The sequence below is a fragment of the Euprymna scolopes genome, chromosome 14 (assembly GCF_053919585.1).
Source record: "Euprymna scolopes isolate OS-2025 chromosome 14, ASM5391958v1, whole genome shotgun sequence".
Classification (NCBI taxonomy): domain Eukaryota; kingdom Metazoa; phylum Mollusca; class Cephalopoda; order Sepiida; family Sepiolidae; genus Euprymna; species Euprymna scolopes.
In genome coordinates, this window is record NC_136495.1 from 22473363 (window position 1) to 22497144 (window position 23782).

Consider the following 23782-nt stretch of genomic DNA (forward strand, 5'->3'; position numbering starts at 1 on the left):
CTACCTGCTACCTGTTTCCCTGGTTGTACAGAAGTTTAAGCATAACATAAACTAAAATCTTGTGAATCTTTCCTAGGCTTGGTCCCAAATAGTAGCCCTTTATGTCAAATGGGCAATATGCCTTGTTAGGGGTGAACGTGATATATATATATATATATATATATATATATATATATATATATATATATATATATATATATATATAGGAAGCAAAAAATTTTACTCTTCCGTGTCCAAAATGAAAATACTTAAACTCCTTTCTCTTCATATATGGCTTGATACATGCACTCACCTAAATTAATAAAAACAAATTAAAATATTTTTAAAAAATCAAATGCATTTCTCTAAGTATATCAAATTTACCGTTTTGATCCATCTTGGATGCATAAAAAGCCAGAATTTTTAAATAGATTCACAACAGAGCTAACATCTTCCTTACTTCAGCTTCCCTCACCAATCTGTAAGGCTTTGGATAGCTTAATATGACAATTCTCAACTCATGCATACACACAGTCATAAGCATCCACACTCTAATACTAACACGCACACATACACACAATGAATTCTTTCACATTATCCTCTGCTCATAAAAAATAAATGTATAAACTTATTCATTTAAATACTCCTGATGTGGTTAAATAGTAAAGAGTTAACTATTCTACACTTTCCAAGTAACAATTTCCAGGATTAAATTTGGCACACTGCTGTCACAACTTGCAATTCTAAAACTCGAAACTCTGCTGTTGAAACTTGCTACTCCAACATCCAACTCCAAACTGCCTGAGTCTCTAAAAAATCAGCCGTTTTATTAAAAATCGGAAGCATTTCATTTGCATATCAAGTGACGAGATCATAAGCATATAAAGAGAAGCTACTTTTTTTTCTTTTTGTTTGCCAACAGACATTACAGGCTGCATAAAACAGGTTTGTACCAGTTTTTTTAAAGGCATTTAATCACACCTAACGTTTCTCAAACTTATTATGATGAAAACAACTGAAATAATACTGAAGTAATAACTTTCAATCAAATGTAATTTTTATAAACGAGTCAGGAAGTTTTGATTATGATTTTTCAGATCATGGATAATTGACAACCCTTAAATTATCAACTTAGATTTCTTCAGTGTCTCGGCTAATTAATCATTCTTCTTCTGTAAGAACTCTCAAAATATGAACGACCATTTTGTTTTCTTATCTATATAAACTTCCATTTTAAACAGACATAAAATATCTCTTTAGTGGATTTATGCTTTTAAACTCTTTGAATTCTGTTTTTGTTTATGATTTAACATTTCTCTCGCTCTCTCTCTCATATTTAAGTATTCTTCCTAAAACAGTTTTCATTTACAATATTTCTCTAAAACTGGCTCTCCATAAAGATTTCCTCCAAGTTGCTACCCTAAAAAAGGACCCTTAATAGTAAACCTGAATAAATTGTTTTTGTATTTTCTTTTAAATAATTTATATCGCCAATAATAACATTTACCAATGTTTAGCAATAAAAAAAAATGTTTTAAAAAATTATTTAAAAATATATTATAAAACAAACAGTTTAAAATAGATGATTTTTTTTTCATAGGTTTTAATGGGCGAATAACTCAGAGTAAAATTAGAATTACTTCCCTTGATTAATCTATTTTTCCAAGAGTTATCTACCCTTCTTCAAATCCAAACATGTCTACCATTAGAGGCAGTTGTCTTCTGGTTCTCAGTGCCGAGCTTGCAGGTAAATAAAAATGTTTCGATATAAATTCACTATTAATGAAAAAAAGAAATTCCAAGAATCGCTGTATATGTTTTGTGAAGCTTTGCAAAGAAATGTTTCTTGCAAGTCTTTGATAAAGAAAGCATTTTTTTTTTTTTATACGTCAAGTATACATTTATAATTTGGCCATATATAACACCCGCCTACCAAACAACAACAAAACTGGGGATTTTATACAAACATATAATTATAATAATAACATTTTGCATTTCAGGGATTTAAATGGCTCCTTTTTATTTTAAATGGAGATGCTTTGGCAATTTAACAGAACACGAGGACGAATTATATTTATTTATTTTTTTTTATTATTATTTCGGTTAAAGTTCAGTGTTATCTTGAGTTTTTCAGCTTTAGCTGGTTGCCAATTAAACGACGTTATCTTAACTAAATTAGTTATCGTTTTATCACAATTTTTTTGTTCAATTAATTAAACAAGCAATGGCATTCACTCTAGGAGGGTTGAACCGGCTTCCTTCTAAGGAGAAAGCGTCATGGGAATATTAAATTCTCAGTCGCATGCATATCCTGGTCAGGAGAGATGACGACGTTAGGTTTTTGCAGTTCTTGCAGGGAAATGTCAAGGTCCTACATACAGCGCCTGGTATTCCCAAATGGCCACTCATCAGATACTGATTAAGCTGAACGTTATTTAACTTCGCTTAACCGGTGTGTCTACATAATTAATCAATTAATAGTTTGGTGCTAATGCAGAGAGTGATCTGCGCTATTTTTTAAATCGTATTTCCATGTTTAATTAAGTTTTATATGTTTTTTTTTTTATTTAATTGTAAGGTTAAAGTACAGAATATGTACAAAACACCCTCCCTTCCCCATGTTAAGAATGGCTTTTTAAATAATAACGTTAATATTTCAGCACGGATCACTCTCTGCATGAGTACCAATAGTTTTCCCTCCCTCCCTTCAACTACCTGACGTCATTTTCTGACAGCCTTTTGACATTTTGATCTTCCGTAGAACCCATACTTAGATGACTTTGTTTTGTTTGTGTGAAGCCGCCAGAATCTCTCATGTTTGGGTGCTAATTAAGCTAGTCTTTTTTGTACAAACAAGGTAACTAATATTTATCTTTCACAGGATTTTTACAATTTATTTTTTATTTTTTTGCATTTTCACCCCAGACAAGGCACAGTGCCACTTTAATGTAAGGAGCTACTTTCTAGGATATATTTGCTGGGATACTATGTAGGTGGTTTCGCAGCAAGATGTCAGTTTACATTACACTTGAACTTCTGCATGTCAGTACAGTTGGAGAAGCAGGAACCCGGAAGGAAATTTCAAAGTTTAACAGTTCTAGGGAAAAAAACTATTGACATGGGTATCTCTACTGGGTAGGGGTGGAATTTTGCTGTTTGTTGAAGATATTTACGTTGAGGAGGGTACAAGGGCTAGTAGTTTGTCGGAGCATCTATTATTAAGATACTTGTAAAACAGGCAGACAGATGCAACATTTCATCAATGAGAGAGAGGCTGGAGCCAGGTTGACTGATTGGAACCTATTAGGTTGACGACTCTCTTTTGACCCCTGCCCAGGAGTGAGACTAGTAACAGATGCACCAGCCCAAATGTGACAGCAATACTCCATACATGGGCAAATTGTGGCCTTGTAAAGTTACAGGATACTTTCAGGCGTAAGTAACTTTCTAGCGCGGTAGAGAGCGCTCACCTTCCTCTCAGCAGCCATGGCAATGCCCTCGATGTATCTGTTCCGACTCATGTTCCCTGTGAACGTTAAGCCGAGGAGTTTAAGCAAAGTACTTTCAGGTAATTTATCGTTAGCCATAGCTAATGGTGATGTAATTATTAAAAGAAACAAGCTTAGTCTTGGCAGCATTGAATGTCACCATTCATTTTTGTCCCCATTCAACTACTAACACCATGAACAAATATCGTTGAATCGACACACACGTTCCCAAGCAGGACCGAATAATCTTGCCGAATTGACACGCCACGATACGAAAATGCAATAACGCGAGATAAGTGTATTTCAAAATCGCGCCGAATCACTTATCGGCCGTTCTTTTCATAGATGTTGGGCAAAACTAAATCGTCACTTTGGGGTAAGATGGGTGTAGTTCATTAGTGGACTTGATTTGTAATCGAAAAGTCTTGGGTTTGCTTTTCACTGCAGGTAGGCCCGACATACACCTGTGCGCCTCCGCGCATGCTCGGCACATCAAGAATAATAAAGATCCAAGGACAGACCCCTGAGGTACACCTTCATTTATATCTTATTGTTGTACGACAGCTGAGAACAATCTGGATTCTTATTTAAGAAGGATTTAATTATATTATGTATTCATCCAGTAATACCATATGATTTGATTTTCCTGAGAAGACCATCATGCCATACCCTGTCAAAAACCTTAGATGTATCTACTTTCCCCTGCTTTATCGTGCATCGTATATACGTTCAGAGATTACAGTTGGATATCTGCAGTAAAACGGGCTTGCCTAAATCCATATTTTTGGTTGGACAGAAGTTTAGCAGCGGTAAGTTTTCTAGCAGTCAGGAAAACAAGATTCGTTAAGGGATTTGTTGAAAAGTTTGGAGATAACTGGAACAACAGCAGAGCGTTTTTTAATAGTACAGCTGGGATGAGATCAGGTCTATATGGTTTTGAGGTGTCTGGGTTTTTATGCACGTTTCCAGATCATCTAGTATGGTTTCTGTCTGCAAAGGAAAATCAGAGAGGGAGTGGTTTGCTGGGTCCAATGTAGAGTTTGAAGCAAACCGACCGGCAAACATGTTAGCCTTCTCAGTTACCATGCAAACAACCTCATGATTGTTGGATAGTGGAGGGATTGTTGATTGCCTATTATTTACTACACTGTCATAGATTTTCCAGAAATCACGAGTTCCTAATTTCTGTGCTTCAATGCGTTTTCTAGTGGTTTCTGTGTAGTTCCTTTTAGCTGTCACTATTTCTTTCTTACAATTACTTCTAGCTTCTATATACTCGTGTCTGTTTGTACTGGACTCATGTCGCATAAATCTGTGGTATGCATGCTGCTCTTGAGCAATGGCAGCTGCACAAGCAGAAGTAAACTATTAGGGAGAGTGGAGTTTTCTATAGAGCTTACGTGCGAGAACATGTGCTTCAATTGCTGCTTTGAACCATTTCATTTACACACTGTTCTGCAGGAAGAGAAAAGATGTTTCCCCATGAGGGGTCTCTAATGAGATTCCCGATGGCTCCCTAGTCAGCCTTCTTATCGTACCTTGTCGCTCTGAGCAATTGCTCTTCAGCTTTGAGTCAAAAGTTTAGGGTGATTTCTACCACAATCACAGCTTCATCAGCATTCATCAGGAACTGTGGTCCGAAATAGATCTAGAAGTAAGGCTTGCTGGTCCTGGCCATCTGGGAGACGGATTGGAAACGTAACTGTCTGTGATAGGGAAAGAGAAAATATGTGTTACTCTACCAACTGCATCTGTATAAGTCAAGAAACCAAGCCAGTTACGAGGGGCGTGCAATAAGTAATGCCCCTGACCCACTTCCAGTTGTCTAATCTAGCTGAAATTTTGCATGTGCAATTGTTACATAGGAGTTATATCAGAAGAGATGACGTATGTATTTGTTGTTCGTGTTAGAGTGTTCATGTTGGTGTCCAGATATATTGCGTATATATAAAGAGAGAGGCAGTTCTGTATATATAAAGAGACAAGGTACATGTTAATACAAGAGAGCCGACGGCATGTAATACACAATGAGAGGAGATTTAATATATATCAATAGATAGACCGAGAGATAGTGCGTTTAACATTTATACGTTTGACAGTTCTGTGAATGGGAGTGTTTCTATAACATTGACACATATATTTCTTTACCTATTTTTGAGATGATGATTTTCACAAAGTTCTTATAATATAAATTCACAATACCTTTCTGTTGTTGAATAACATGAAGACGCAGATACAAAAAGATGATGATTTGTTTATTCCATACGACCAGTCAATGACTTTGCATCAAGGAATTCAAGTCTCTACATGATTCTTTCTTCTCCCCTTCGCTTCCAAGGTTCCATGTCAGCTCTGTCTCTGACTCACTGACTTCTCTCTTCTCTGACTCACTGACTCACTAAAGCTCTCTATATTGAGAACTCATGACGTCATTTCATGACTAAACATGTGCATCTCGATCCCGTGGCCCGACATGCATTTCCTCACATTTCTACAAAGCCGACTCTCTAACCTAATTTTTGATTAACCCACTTTACAAACATTTTCCATTGTTCGTTTTTAAATTCCTTATTTTAATTTCATTTCTTTAACAGAAACAAAATTACATCATTACATTCCTTTTTCAATAAACAAATATCTAACTATTTTATGTGAACTAAACAATGGTAATTCTACATTCCATTTTCAATAACATTCTGTATTATTTATTTTAACTTATGATCAGAATCCTCAATTCCAATCCTAGCTTCGCAGGTTCGAATCCTCGGCTATCCTATCTCATATTTACTCACTTACAAGAAGAGGCGACCTGTTCTTGTAACACAATGATTTATATTTCTATGGGTTATGTGGCAAATTACAGCTCTGAAGTAATTGTGGTTTCTGTTGTACAGGTGTCTGAACTGAGTCAGGTGTGAAATGGAGCCTGTTCAATGTCGAGCAGTGACCCGGTTTTTGTATTTGAAAAGACGCACACCACAGGAGACTTTTGATGAAATGAAAGAAACTTATGGTGATAATGCCCCATCATATGACCTTGTAAAACGCTGTCATCATGAATTCAAATATGGCCGGAAGTCTGTGGAAACAGCTCCCAGACCTGGTCGTCCCCCCCTTCTGTCATTGATGAGGCATCTGTCCGTCAAGTTGAGGCTGCCATTTTGGAAGATCGGCGCATTACTATTCGCCAAATAGCCCAAGATGTCAAGATTAGTACAGGGTCTGTGGAAACGATCATTCATGACCATTTGCATATGCATAAGGTATCTGCCAGATGGATTCCCAGGTTGCTCACATCATTCCAGAAGCGAGAACGTGTTGAGTACTCGAGGATGAATTTTGAGATGTGCCAAGAAGATGAGTCAAAGTTTTTCAAAAGACTGATTACATAGGATGAAACCTGGGTCAATCACTATGATCCAGAGACCAAAGCCCAGTCAATGCAGTGGGAGCAGTTGGACTCACCACCTCCAAAGAAGGCAAGGGTGCAGCCCTCCACTAGCAAGGTCATGCTCACAGCCTTCTGGGACCAGGACGGAGTAGTGATGACAGATTTCCTGGCAAAGGGTACCACAATTACAGGAGCCTATTATGCTTCACTTTTGAGGAAATTAAGGGAAGCTATCAAAATCAAGAGGCGGGGCAAGATCAGCAAAGGTACCCTCCTCCTACAGGACAACGCTCCAGTCCACAACTTGCATGTCACCAGATCAGAAGCACGGGCATGTGGTTATGAAATCCTTCCCCATCCTCCCTACTCTTCTGACCTTGCACTCTCTGACTTTCACCTCTTCCGAGCCATGAAGTTGTTTTTGAAAGGAAAGCGTTTCCCAGATAATGCAGCCTTGATTTCTGAAGTCACGTTGTGGTTGGAGGATCAACCTGGGGTGTTCTACAAAAATGGTCTCCAGAGCTGCATCAAACAATTGGAGAAATGCATAACTCTGGATGGTTCCTATGTAGAGAAAGACTAATAACTGTGCCAAGTTTTGCTCTACTGCTATGGGAAGTGGGTCAGGGGCATTACTTATTGCACATCCCTCGTACTGTGGTGGACATTAAAGTCACCAAATACATGTACTTGCTCACTAGTATCAAGGAAGAGTGCTGTATCTATGCTGTCAGAGACTTTGTTGATTAGGGTACAGTCCTTAGCCGAGGGATACTTGTAGAGAAAATATAAGTAGCTGACGCTATATTGCAGGTTAAGTCTAAAGCACATGAAGGCCTGGTCATCTGATTCTAATTTTGATTCTCTAGTCAAGGGGAGGGTATTTCGAATATAGACTCCAAGTCTATATGCATATGTCTGTCTGAGTCTTTACAGCAAAGTGGGAGATAACAGGCCTGTTAAAGTAGTTAAAGGGGATGGAGGAGTGTAGGTTAGTTGGCAAGATATCCGGGAGTTTGTTAGGAGAAATAATTCAACATCATCTAAATTAGTTCTAAGCCTGCAGATATTTGTGAATGCAAGCCTCTAGAGAGGGGGCAAAGTATTTTTGTTTGAATTTACGCCTTAGTGTGTTACAATGTGTGTGTATATTGTTCGTGTGTTACAATGTGTGTGGATATTGTTACTGTGTTAGAATGTGTGTACGTTACTAATGTGTTACACTATATGCATATATTATTAGTGTGTTACAATGTGTGTACATTGTTAGTGTGTTACAATGTGTGTGGATATTGTTACTGTGTTACAATGTGTGTACGTTACTAATGTGTTACACTATATGCATATATTATTAGTGTGTTACAATGTGTGTGTACATTGTTAGTGTGTTACAGTGTATGTGCATATTATTAATGTGTTATAGTGTGTGTGTATGTTATTAATGTGTTATAGTGTGTGTGTATATTGTTGCTGTGACTGCTTTGGCTGTGAGAGAAAGCATGTGTGAACTGTGCACACTAAATCGATTAGCAGTGTTTATGTTTTTTTATGTTTAGTCATCATGGGTCTCTAGACCAAAAAGGCCTAGGCAGAATTGTGTCATGATCGCAACAAAAACAGAAAAGAGAAATGGAAAAACGCTGTCTTTCGGTTTTTATATCATGTGCAAATGTTTGAGTTAATGTTTTTTCTGTTTGATTGTTTGAAAGAAACTGCTGATTTGAGATTTTGTTTAATCAAGAACCTATATGTAAAAATAACATTCGCTGCTGCTGCTCCTTCTAACATCTTCATTGTATTTCTTCCATGAATGATCTTGCTATTTGTCTGCAAGAAAAAATTAGGTACTTAAACAGAATTTGAACCAAAGTGTTTTTTAACCCTTAAACTAACCCTAATCTAAGTTTTTTGGCAAAAGTCGATTGGTTCAGTTTAAAATCTGTAGAAGCACCAAAAATTACAGAGACCACATCATCAAGAGACAAACAATATATTTTGCACTTTGATGGCGACTAATATACGATAGTTGCATGCTTGACATCATTGTTCTGGTTTTAATTTTCAAATTTTCTTTGTATTTTATTACATTTACAAACACAAATGTAGATTTAAAAAAAAAAAAAGAAGAGATACTTCTGCAGTTTACAGACTGTCCTGAAATAATGATGTTGTTCTTTAGAAAACCATTTTTAAAATGAGGAGGGAAGGCTTAACTATTTTGTACTTTCACCTAACAATTTAATAAACAAAATATACCGTAAAAATTGAATTTTATATTTCAAATATCTAAAAATATAGTCCATAAACTGCACAAGTAATAAAAAGATAATGCCTTAAATTTTGTCGGTTTTTTTTTTTTTGTTTTTTTTAAAGAAAATTACTTTTTCTGTATCTACTTATTGGTGGTATTTTTTTTTCACTCTGAAACTGATAGAGATGTCAAAAAGGATTTTTTCTTTTCCAGGTGTGAACGCACAATCGTTTATCCAGGCTTACACTTTGGCCTCGACAAACTTCACAGTTCAATTGGCGTCACCTCAGGTTTTGTATATAAAGAGTTTCCCTTCATTATACTGTTATTATAGATGAGAATAGTAGTCCGAATAATTTAAATATTATAAATTATTGATCCTTAAATTTCAAAACCTTGCATATTTGTGAAGTTTATTGATATTATGACGTGATACATATTTGTGAAGTTTATTGATATTATGACGTGATACATATTTGTGAAGTTTATTGATATTATGACGTGATACATATTTGTGAAGTTTATTGATATTATGACGTGATACATATTTGTGAAGTTTATTGATATTATGACGTGATACATATTTGTGAAATTTATTGATATTATGACGTGATACATATTTGTGAAGTTTATTGATATTATGACGTGATACATATTTGTGAAATTTATTGATATTATGACGTGATACATATTTGTGAAGTTTATTGATATTATGACGTGATACATATTTGTGAAGTTTATTGATATTATGACGTGATACATATTTGTGAAGTTTATTGATATTATGACGTGATACATATTTGTGAAATTTATTGATATTATGACGTGATACATATTTGTGAAGTTTATTGATATTATGACGTGATACATATTTGTGAAGTTTATTGATATTATGACGTGATACATATTTGTGAAGTTTATTGATATTATGACGTGATACATATTTGTGAAGTTTATTGATATTATGACGTGATACATATTTGTGAAGTTTATTGATATTATGACGTGATACATATTTGTGAAGTTTATTGATATTATGACGTGATACATATTTGTGAAGTTAATGATATTATGACGTGATACATATTTGTGAAGTTTATTGATATTATGACGTGATACATATTTGTGAAGTTTATTGATATTATGACGTGATACATATTTGTGAAGTTTATTGATATTATGACGTGATACATATTTGTGAAGTTTATTGATATTATGACGTGATACATATTTGTGAAGTTTATTGATATTATGACGTGATACATATTTGTGAAGTTTATTGATATTATGACGTGATACATATTTGTGAAGTTTATTGATATTATGACGTGATACATATTTGTGAAGTTTATTGATATTATGACGTGATACATATTTGTGAAGTTTATTGATATTATGACGTGATACATATTTGTGAAGTTTATTGATATTATGACGTGATACATATTTGTGAAGTTTATTGATATTATGACGTGATACATATTTGTGAAGTTTATTGATATTATGACGTGATACATATTTGTGAAGTTTATTGATATTATGACGTGATACATATTTGTGAAGTTTATTGATATTATGACGTGATACATATTTGTGAAGTTTATTGATATTATGACGTGATACATATTTGTGAAGTTTATTGATATTATGACGTGATACATATTTGTGAAGTTTATTGATATTATGACGTGATACATATTTGTGAAGTTTATTGATATTATGACGTGATACATATTTGTGAAGTTTATTGATATTATGACGTGATACATATTTGTGAAGTTTATTGATATTATGACGTGATACATATTTGTGAAGTTTATTGATATTATGACGTGATACATATTTGTGAAGTTTATTGATATTATGACGTGATACATATTTGTGAAGTTTATTGATATTATGACGTGATACATATTTGTGAAGTTTATTGATATTATGACGTGATACATATTTGTGAAGTTTATTGATATTATGACGTGATACATATTTGTGAAGTTTATTGATATTATGACGTGATACATATTTGTGAAGTTTATTGATATTATGACGTGATACATATTTGTGAAGTTTATTGATATTATGACGTGATACATATTTGTGAAGTTTATTGATATTATGACGTGATACATATTTGTGAAGTTTATTGATATTATGACGTGATACATATTTGTGAAGTTTATTGATATTATGACGTGATACATATTTGTGAAGTTTATTGATATTATGACGTGATACATATTTGTGAAGTTTATTGATATTATGACGTGATACATATTTGTGAAGTTTATTGATATTATGACGTGATACATATTTGTGAAGTTTATTGATTGTATGACGTGATACATATTTGTGAAGTTTATTGATATTATGACGTGATACATATTTGTGAAGGTCATTGATATTATGACGTGATACATATTTGTGAAGTTCATTGATATTATGACGTGATACATATTTGTGAAGTTTATTGATATTATGACGTGATACATATTTGTGAAGTTTATTGATATTATGACGTGATACATATTTGTGAAGTTTATTGATATTATGACGTGATACATATTTGTGAAGTTTATTGATATTATGACGTGATACATATTTGTGAAGTTTATTGATATTATGACGTGATACATATTTGTGAAGTTTATTGATATTATGACGTGATACATATTTGTGAAGTTTATTGATATTATGACGTGATACATATTTGTGAAGTTTATTGATATTATGACGTGATACATATTTGTGAAGTTTATTGATATTATGACGTGATACATATTTGTGAAGTTTATTGATATTATGACGTGATACATATTTGTGAAGTTTATTGATATTATGACGTGATACATATTTGTGAAGTTTATTGATATTATGACGTGATACATATTTGTGAAGTTTATTGATATTATGACGTGATACATATTTGTGAAGTTTATTGATATTATGACGTGATACATATTTGTGAAGTTTATTGATATTATGACGTGATACATATTTGTGAAGTTTATTGATATTATGACGTGATACATATTTGTGAAGTTTATTGATATTATGACGTGATACATATTTGTGAAGTTTATTGATATTATGACGTGATACATATTTGTGAAGTTTATTGATATTATGACGTGATACATATTTGTGAAGTTTATTGATATTATGACGTGATACATATTTGTGAAGTTTATTGATATTATGACGTGATACATATTTGTGAAGTTTATTGATATTATGACGTGATACATATTTGTGAAGTTTATTGATATTATGACGTGATACATATTTGTGAAGTTTATTGATATTATGACGTGATACATATTTGTGAAATTTATTGATTGTATGACGTGATACATATTTGTGAAGTTTATTGATATTATGACGTGATACATATTTGTGAAGGTCATTGATATTATGACGTGATACATATTTGTGAAGTTCATTGATATTATGACGTGATACATATTTGTGAAGTTTATTGATATTATGACGTGATACATATTTGTGAAGTTTATTGATATTATGACGTGATACATATTTGTGAAGTTTATTGATATTATGACGTGATACATATTTGTGAAGTTTATTGATATTATGACGTGATACATATTTGTGAAGTTTATTGATATTATGACGTGATACATATTTGTGAAGTTTATTGATATTATGACGTGATACATATTTGTGAAGTTTATTGATATTATGACGTGATACATATTTGTGAAGTTTATTGATATTATGACGTGATACATATTTGTGAAGTTTATTGATATTATGACGTGATACATATTTGTGAAGTTTATTGATATTATGACGTGATACATATTTGAAATTTATTGATATTATGACGTGATACATATTTGTGAAGTTTATTGATATTATGACGTGATACATATTTGTGAAGTTTATTGATATTATGACGTGATACATATGAGTACATCAGAGTTCCTCGTCACAAGAATATGATTGGCTGATGTAAATCATAAATATGGATGGATAGAGCAGCCTGGGAGAGACGTCAAAAGATATGCCGAAAATCTAAAGCTTAAGGATATTACTGACTATTACCACAAATACTGGTTTTTAAAGTTGATTGTATTACTGTAGCCAAGAATACTCAGCTAATTCAAACAAATGCATCTTTCTGGGACACACATATTATTAGCTTTGATCTAATAATTATTGCTTTCATAATGATTATTTTTCATTTATGGATTTAAGGAATTTTCACTTAGTTAAAGCGGTCCTGGATATGACCTTAAACTATATCCAGTGGTGAGGCCCCAGCTTGTGGGCTTTGGAGAGTGTGGAGCCACCCTTTAATTACCATTGCTCCCAGGTCCACTCTGACCCGGAGTGGTAGTACCTGTTAGGGTCCCAACTATGGGTTAGATAGAAACCGACGAGAAAACAACAAATATATTCTATTAAAAAAATTTTTTCTTCAAAATCTTTGGATTCGGCATTAAATAACCCGAAAAGGGTTGATATGCCGTAAAACAAACAACCAACCAACCAACCAACAACTTATTTAAAGCATTTTTAGTTATACATTATTATACGTGAAAATTGGTCTCTGGACCATACAGGACAGCAAATTTTCTAATTTTCAACAAACTTTGAATTGTCAAAATTTAGTGGCTAATTGAGCTACCAAGATAAATTTGGTATTACATTTCGCAATAGTGTATGCCGATATTAAAAGTGTTTAGATATAATGTAAATAATTTAACTAATACTTGATAAGTGCAAACATTGAGTAGAGCAAAAGAAAAAAAAGAAACATGAATTTCGGATCGTTCGGACTACTGTTCTCATCTTGAGTGTTATTTTCATGTTTCAATCGATGTAACCTCTGATCTTTAAGTGTACCTTGTCTAACTCTGGGATCTGCACAGAATTTTGAAGTGAACGCTTTATTTAATCATGAGGGTAGCACGTTCTTGTTCTATCAACCCTGACTGAGTAAAAATCCTAGGTAATTCACAATTGTAGTTTTGAATGCTGCCCACACTAAGGATTGAACCTTTAATTTCCAGAAATGTTTACAACTGAATTTTACCAAGTACTTTATCAACTACAGGTTTTTGCAGCCGAAAAGTAGTGAAAATAACATTCAAGATGAGAACATTAGTCTAAAGGATCCAAATAATCAATCTTCATCTCTAAAATTTAGAAACCTAATAGATTTTTTATCTATTGCTCTAAACATTTTTTTTACACCCAGGGCTATTCTCTATCTCTACAAATCTATTATAAGACCATGTATGGAGTATTGTTGTCATATTTGGGTTGGTGAATCTCTGTCAGATTTGAAGGTACTTTTCGAATTTTCATTTAACATTTTTTTTTTGTGTAAACGATTTTGATGTGAAGTTGAAAGAAAAGTATTTAACAGATTTTTAACAATTTTCCTTTCTTTCTCCTTTTTTTATCTCCTTTTTTATCTTCTTTTTTATCTTCTTTTTTATCTCCTTTTTTATCTTCTTTTTTATCTCTTTTTTATCTCTTTTTTATCTCCTTTTTTATCTTCTTTTTTATCTTCTTTTTTATCTCCTTTTTTATCTTCTTTTTTATCTTCTTTTTTATCTCCTTTTTTATCTTTTTTTTATCTTCTTTTTTATCTTCTTTTTTATCTCCTTTTTTATCTTTTTTATCTCCTTTTTTCTCTTTTTTTCTCTTTTTTATCTCTTTTTTATCTCTTTTTATCTCCTTTTTTATCTCCTTTTTTATCTTCTTTTTTTTTCTTTTTTTACCTGCTTCCTTTAACTTTTTTCCTTTTTCTTGCTTGCTTGTGCAATACCATTGTTGACCAATGGAAAAGTCTTTCAGGCATATGTACAAAAATATGATGATATATGGAAGTGAAACCTGGCCAGTGAGGGTTGAGGATATGCATTGCATGGAGAGAGATAATATGGGAATGATATGATGGCTATGTTATGTGAATCTTAAAGAAAAGACTTCATTCTAATGAGCTCAGAAGATTACAGGTGGACAGTTTAGCGAGATGTGTGCAGAAAAAGAGACTTCCATGGTATGGCCACATTGAAAGAATGAATAAGAGTTCTTGGGTTAGTAGTTGTAGAACAGTTAAGAGGAAAGGTAAAGAAAACATGGTAAGAAGTGATATGAAAATGGACCTGATGGATAAATAAGACCTAGCCAGAGATAGATTAATTTGGAAGTCAATTTCTAAAAACTGTCCTATGCATGCACTCATGTAAAACTAGCGTTAAACAGATGATGGTGATGATGAATTTTCCTTTCTTTTCTTTAGGGAAAAGCAACTGAATTCATTCAACAAGATGAACAGAATCGCCGCTGGTTCAGTGAATTCCGTTCAAAAGCAGCATCAACTCCAATCAGCCTAGAATCAGTTGATGGTAAGCTCCTCCTCTTCCTCATGCCCTTCCTCTTCCTCATATCCCTCCTCTCTATGCTGCATCTTTGTAAATGGACAGCTTTGTTTAAAATAAATTTTATTTCACTTTTTTAAACTTAAGACATCTCACAATTTGGGATTCATAAATTCCTTTTTTTTTCTTTCAGTAAAAATGAAACTGCTTAATTTTGGCAAAGCAGAACTGTTAAGTTTGGTTTAACCTAAAATTCGAATTGATCTAATTCTCTAAGAATTGTCTTGAATTGGACAGCACACAGAAATGCTTGATTTGGTCAAATATCGGAATTGTGTTAAGACTTGTCTAAAAGTGTATTTTAAATCTTTTTATTTCAATAATTGATCAAAATTTGATAGTAGTCTATAATAAAGATGAATGTGTATTTATATATTTTCATATATAAAAAGACCTGCCAACAATTTCCCTTATTCTCTGTCTGTGCCTAAAACTAAATGCAATTTCCTTGAACAAAGTTTCTTTCCTAGAACTACTTATGTATGGAATACAATACCAAGGACTACTTCCCATCTGACTATAAAATTGTCATTTTCAAGTCTAATGTAAACAAGTTCCTATTGAGTCATTCTCTTAAATAAATAAACATTACCCAAATTCCACCATATCATCACTGTGTTATCTCACCAGCCACCTAACGCTCATTAATCCTTATCCACAAGTGGCTTTTGAGGCCTTGATAAGCGATGACTTTATTTTTTTCTCCTAATCAGTATCCTGACCTCAATTTAGCTTTGTTGAGTGAAATTACAAACTGGTTAGCTGTTTCAGTCTTTAATTTTTCATTCAAAATATTTGAAAGTAAATATGATTTTTATATTAAAATTTTGTACCATAAAAGAAATATTTAAAAAGGTCTATGTACTTACTGTCATATAAAAGTTAAAGAGTAAAAGATGTGCCATTTTTTATCCAGACAAAACCAATTACAAGTTATGAGGAGAAACAAGAAAACAAATAGCAAGTCAAACTTACCCCCCCCCTTTCCATTTGAAACAAATTCAAAAAGAAATCCTATACTCCATAATAAAAAGTCAACATTTTTCTTTAGGTCATCAGAAATGATAATAATTTATATATATGAAAAATTTACTTTTCAAATCCATGTATTGTATGTACGACATAACAGTATTTTTGTTATCCTTTCCAGCCAACCGCTACATGGCCCTGTTGATTCCCCCGTCTCCAGGGGCTGTCACAGACCTGGTAACCAACAAAGACCTTGCTGAGATTCTCAACCATTTCATCCAAGAAAAAAGTAAGTGGAGTAAAAAAAAAAAATTTCACAGATTTTTCATTGTGACCAAACCAACAAAGTCTTCTATTCTGCACACATTTCAATGTACTGTCTAGATTTCATCTTCCTCTAAGATCATAAAGCCTGTTTTCTACTACTTTAGCTGTGCCTAAACCTAAACGTAGATTCCATGAACAAAGTTTCTCTCTTAGAACTGCACACCTGTAGAATTCTCTTCCATTTGCCTGCTTTCCAGCTGACTACAATATGGTCATCTTCAAGTTCAATGTAAACAAGTTCTTGATAAGTCGTTCCCCTTAAGTAATCCAATTTACCAAATTTCCACTACTAACGATTATTACGATATTGTCCCATTGACTACTGTACACTCATTAACCCTTACCTCGAGTGGCCTCTGGACGTTGATAATGTAAAAAAAAAAAAAAACCCTGACCCAAGTATTCTCATCTATTCTTTCAATGTGACCAAACCAGTGAAGTCTCCTGCTCTGAACACCTCTTCCTATGTTGTCCAGATTTAATCTTCCTCTGAGGTCATCAGAACACTGTATTTAAGATTCACATTACACATCTATTGTATAATTCTCATATCAATTCTCTCCATGCAACACATATCTCCAACCCTCATTGGTTAAGTTTCACTTCCATACATTATCACACTGCATACACATGCCTGATAGACTCTTCCCTTGATCGACAATTATAATGCTCTGCTGGTTAGTAATGACAGTTCTCTAAACTTGATCCACTTTTAACTTTTGCAATTACACCAGCACCTGCTCCACCTTGTACTCCAATTTAGTCATCAAAATAACAAAAAATGCTGAACAACATCAATAGTTTTGCCATCCAAATATACTTTTCTCCACATCTGAGTTTTCATCCATCTCCATTGTCTTACAAACTTCTTGTACGCAAATTAGTCATCATCTTTCAATGTTGTCCTGAGTTTGACCATAAAAGACAGCCAGTGGTGAGGCCCCATTTTGGGGGTTGTGTTCACTTTGGCGTGGAGTGGAAATACCTGTTAAAGCATCTGGTGCCACTAGATCAGGCTGTCTGAAGATACTAGCTTCCTGACCAAAAATGTGCCAAACACGGATCTTATTTTTTTCTTTCCTTTTACTTTGCATCTTATGCCAAGTCAGAAACAAAAACAATTTTTCTCTACAAAATAATCAAAATTAAAAATAATGAATAAATATTTGAAGAGACAAAGAACTTGAAGCATAATTTTTTTTTTTTTCAAAATTACTGGATTTGGCATAAAATAATCCAAAAAGTGTTGATATGCTGTAAAACAAAAAAATCTCTAAATTGTAGAAATAATGTATTTTTCTTTATTCCAGTATGTTCTTTAGAATACCAAAATGTTTTTCTGTTCTTTTTGAGAAAAAGAGAAAATTCTGGTTAGAAACATTGTTATAATGGCAACAATTTTAAATAATTATTTAAATAGAAATAAATCTTTGCAACTAAAAATATGACTTGTCTTCCTTCCATTATTTGTTTCATTATTAAATATTGTTCACATCTCTTCTGTTCTCTATGTTTTCATAACATTTTGTGATCAGTTTGTATGTTTTTGTAGGTTTCTCATCTATTTTTAACTTAAATTTTTATTGAGATAATTATTGAAATGTTATTTCTTTTCCTATATAAGTTTAAAAATATTTCATCTAAATAAAATTATAAAAAATCAATATTTGATTCTGACTAGCAATTTCTTCATATTTTATCCTTTTTTTTTTTTTGCACAAAAAATATATTTATACTAAAATGACATGCATGAATCTCCAGTAACACCGTGTAGGGACAGTACAATTAGTTTAAAATACATTGCCCAGGATTAAATGAGGAACCCTATAAACCACATTCATAACACTATATTACCTTTTTTAAACCGAGTACTGTTGCCGCATCAAGGGGGGTGCCACTCAAAGCATTCTTTATTGCCTAGACACAATTCAAACTCTGCAATCTAGTGGGGAATGATCGCTTCTCTTTCTTACAGTCTCTTTTTTCACAGAAGAGACATTACTAGTCTCTCTCTACTCTATCGTTATTTCCATAATAATGGAACATATGCCTGACGAAGGGAAGACATCCTGAAATATAGCATCATAGACACCCCACCTGACCGCCTGATTCTAGAAAGAACTTCCTACATATAAAATATTGTATATAAAAAAAGTAAATATATGTCTATATATACATATATAAAATATTGTATATAAAAAAAGTAAATATATGTCTATATATACATATATAAAATATTGTATAAAAAAAGTAAATATATGTCTATATATACATATATAAAATATTGTATAAAAAAAAGTAAATATATGTCTATATATACATATATAAAATATTGTATAAAAAAAGTAAATATATGTCTATATATACATATATAAAATATTGTATAAAAAAAGTAAATATATGTCTATATATACACATATAAAATATTGTATAAAAAAAAGTAAATATATGTCTATATATACACATATAAAATATTGTATAAAAAAAGTAAATATATGTCTATATATACACATATAAAATATTGAATAAAAAAAAAATTAAATATATGTCTATATGTACATATATACACAATTATGCATATGTACACATGAATTGGATGAATGAAAGTAAAACTGCATAGCTGGTTCCACCATTATATCTTAAGTTGCGTCAGTTCGAGTCTATCCGTAACATCTTTGCATTGTTCTGCCTTCTATAAACTCAAATTTCTGTTTATATACACAATAAACAATGTTTCAAGTAAACTACTTTGATATACTTATATATTGTGCAAAAATAAGTTTCCCAACTCAAAACGAGGAAAAATTATTGAGTAGAAGTTTAATTAAAAAATACAAAACAATTTCATCGTAAATTGCAGTTTTATTGTATTAAATAATTTTGAAGAGTTATCTGAAAATAGGGGAGATAATTCAGCCTGTTATTTCAGGAAATGTCAAAATTGTTCTAAAAGTGGATGTGAACAAGTTTAGAATTTAAAAAAGTTTACTTGATTTCAGCAAATGTCAAATTGCATAACTTGTTAGGTGAAAGTTCAGAACAATTAAAAAAAAAATCTGTTTATCTATGTTAAGAACGACTTTCGAGATATCATTTCGAAAGCTATTCTTAACATGTGGAAAGGAGCAGTTCACAGACCTCTTAGGAGAATTACCTGCCCCTGTTTTAGGTAACTCTTCACAATGGGCTATGGTGACTCATACAAAATACAATAAAATTGATTTTTACTTTTAATTAAACTTCTACAGTTTTTGGTAAGGATACTTATTTTTACATGACACATCTATTTTATAAAACTCACTATGTCTGTCTGTCTGTCTGTCTGTCTTTACATATTTTCAAACTCTATCTTTTCTGAAACTAAAAGTCGCAGAGCAGCTAAGGGCCCTCAAATGATTATTTTTTTTTATGGGCCATTCTTTTATGGATCTTTAGCCAATTAAAATAGTTTTTAATGGGTCAAAAAGGGGTCAAACTTTTAAAAGAATCGTTATACATTGTACATTCAAAAGAATCAGTCAAAGGTCAAGGGGTCAAAATTTTAAAAGAATCGTTATACATTGTACATACAAAAGAATCGTTATACATTGTACATTCATCTTTATTTTTAATCAGTTCATATGCATGTCACATTAGTACAGTGGTACATCTAAGCTTTAAATGCTACAGTTTTGCTTTCAGTTTCAATTCTAGCTGATGGCACTCAAATACTTTTTTTTATACTTTTGAAATCACAACTCTATAATAATATATACAAAATCTGGACAAATTAAAATATATTTAAGTGTATTTTACGACCGGGCAAAGCCACCCCACCCCTGCTAGCAAAATATATCCAAAGTGTTTTTATTTGGAATACGATTTTCATTTTCTGTGCTTTTATCTGTATAAGTACCCATTTATTTTGTAACAATGCTAATTTTGTCTTCTTTTGATCTTTTGCCAGAACCCATCTGTGCAATTGGAATGGGTTTCGCTGGTCTATGTGCCGCGCAACAAGCCGAGAAGTCAAGTTACAGTTCGTGGAGTTTCCAAGACTACAGCATCACAGCAGTAAGTAGAGAATCATGCGGTAAATTTTAAAAAATTCAGGAAAATTAAAAAAAAAAAATTCCTTGTTACATTTAAAACCAACTTATAGGATGTATTGACATTGCATTTGAAGATGACTGAGTTGTAAGCAGTCCTACAGTAATATGTTCTGCAGGCAGGAAGCAACAGGCATCTTCAAATGCAATGTCAACATAGTTTTAAAACCAAAAGCAATTTCTATACAAGGGTTTTCTTTTTTTCTTTTTTTTTTTTTTTAATTGTTCATCATCCATCACCTTTATCTCATTACCGTTTTCTTCAGTCGGATGACAATGGTTAAGTGGTTAACAACATGAACTAAAAACCTGGATGTGCCAGGTTCGAATCCAGTTCTTTCCACATAAACATTTTCATCAAACCTATACTTGACCTTGTGTCTAACTTCTTGGAAATAAAATAACATTTTGTGCAGTCGATTCTCTTTGTCTTTCTTTATCCATTTATCATCACTTTTCTTTCGTCTAAGAATCAGACATTTTTTATATTTTGCATTTTTTATATTTTAGCAAGTTCACGGTTCAGCAGGTGAACCATCTCTAAACTCCACTCTGTATGGTCGAGTCCAATCACTTGCTGCTAAGTTTTCCTTGGCCGATCAACCTTCCTGCAATTCAAGACCTCCATGCTTCTACAGCAGTTTATCCAAGAGGTTGAATTCTAATAACATCGCAAAAAGAATGGCTGAAAACTCTGTTTGATTATTTTGTTTACGGCATGTCAAGCCTTTTAAGGATTATTAAATGCTGAATTCATTTGAATTTTGCTAGAAGTTTTTATGTTTCGAATTTGGAATATCAATTCTTGTTCAGAATTCTCCATATATTAAAAAATAAAATCTGTATGATGTACGTACCCATAACGAAACTATCATATTCCAAAAATTACATAAATTAATCAAGTATTTTTATAAAGAAAATCATGTTTAAGTGATTAATGACAATTTGTAGGCATTACAATATAAATCTAGTAAGTATGAATTGATTTATCTCCCTTTGTTTCTTGACATCTTTTTCAATGAACAATTCAGTCACGCCACAGAGACTAATAAAATTTGATTTTCTTTATAAAAATAACTACTTGATTAATTCATGTAATTTTTGGAATATGATATTTTCTTTTTGTCACAGGTACATATATCATACATATTTTTATTTTTTAACATGAGGTAATTCTAGACAAGAACCAAAGTATCTTTAAATATTTGTAGATTTATTTGTTTTGTAGGCAGATATTTTATAAATAAACGATGAAAGGATAGATAAAAATTTTCGAGTTAGTAGATGTAGAACAGTTCAGATAGCAGGTTCAGTTTATAGGGGAAGACCAAGGAAAGCATGGAAGTGATAAAAATGATTCTGAGAGAAAGAGGGATAAATAAAGACCTGGGCAGAGATAGGTTCGTTTGGAAGTCAATTTCTAAAATCCATATAACATAGATACCACCATGTCTATCATGTTGTAAAATAAAATAAAAACAATTTACATTTTTTAAATACATTCGTATTGGCATTACTAGTCGAGTCTGTGTTGACGTTATTGCTTGAGTCAGTATTGACATTGCTGTTGAGTATATGTTAGCGCAAGTTCCAAAAGCAAGAATTCTCTTGCTTTTTCCTTTTTTTTTTTCAAAGGAGTCACCACTTATCAAGGCCCAAGGGACATTCAAGGATAGGTATTAACAAGTGTCGGGTAGTCAGTGAGATAATACTGTAATCATTGGTAGTAATGGAAATTGGATAGAATTTAATTATCTAATAGTACAACTACACAAGAACTTGTTTACATTGGACTTGAAAGCAGATATATTGTAGTCAGCTGAGAAGCAGCCTCACAGTATTATGTTCCAGAAGCTGGCAGTTCTAGGAAAGAAACTTTACTCATGAAATTTGCTTAGTTTTAGGCACAGATAGAAAGTAAGGGAAATTGTTGACAGTTGTTATACCTATTTACACCTATTTACCATGCCTCCCCACGGGACAGAGTTAGACACCAGGGTCGTTTTTTAACATGGAGAAAGGTACAAAAATAAAAATTGTCTCAGTCGTGAAGGATTTCTCCTCCACTGAAAGAGAACAAGAAATGGAAGGGCAGCATCTGAAGAACAGATACTACACTTTGATCTTGGCCAAAAGGCGAAGTATTGTAGTTGTTGACAGTTGTTGTAGCTAAATAAGTGTTTGTGTAGCAAATTTATTTCTTTTTAACTATTTTTCTTGATAAAGTTTTATATATTCCTAATCATTTTTCTTGATAAAGTTTTATATATTCCTAATCATTTTTCTTGATAAAGTTTTATATATTCCTAATTATTTTTCTTGATAAAGTTTTATATATTCCTAATCATTTTTCTTGATAAAGTTTTATATATTCCTAATCATTTTTCTTGATAAAGTTTTATATATTCCTAATCATTTTTCTTGATAAAGTTTTATATATTCCTAATCATTTTTCTTGATAAAGTTTTATATATTCCTAATCATTTTTCTTGATAAAGTTTTATATATTCCTAATCCGTCTTTTCCATTTTCAAGAGATTACTAAATCCCAAAAATAAATCTGTATTTTTAAGAATTTTATTTTTAAATAATTGTAACCATATTTTTTATTATGTCAGGTTTCTTATAAAATAATAATTTTTAATTTTTCACTGAATTTCTGCTTCCAGTTGCAAATGTTTTATTTGTTTCTTTTAAAATCCATATGAAAACTTTTCTTCTACAGCCCTCAGTTTCGGAATTGGCTCGCAAACCTGATTTTTCAAATCTGTCAATCGTTCCGGAAGATTTCATAAAAGATAACGGTGCCAGTTACAGCTGTAAGTTGTTTTCTTCGTTTTTGGTTTGAACACATATTTAATTTGCAGACTTCT

General features: G+C 32.2%; 1 protein-coding gene across 1 annotated transcript in view; it reads left to right on the forward strand.

The window, feature by feature from the left end:
- Positions 1-1597: 1597 nt before the first annotated feature.
- Positions 1598-23782, forward strand: part of LOC145292907 (glutamine amidotransferase-like class 1 domain-containing protein 1) — a 43402-nt gene continuing 21217 nt past the window's right edge. Inside the window, exons 1-6 of the mRNA XM_080139048.1 lie at positions 1598-1726; positions 9323-9399; positions 15387-15492; positions 16676-16783; positions 20768-20874; positions 23635-23728. Coding sequence (XP_079995174.1) covers positions 1675-1726; positions 9323-9399; positions 15387-15492; positions 16676-16783; positions 20768-20874; positions 23635-23728 — 544 coding nt within the window. The 5' untranslated portion in view covers positions 1598-1674. The remainder of the gene's footprint in view (positions 1727-9322; positions 9400-15386; positions 15493-16675; positions 16784-20767; positions 20875-23634; positions 23729-23782) is intronic.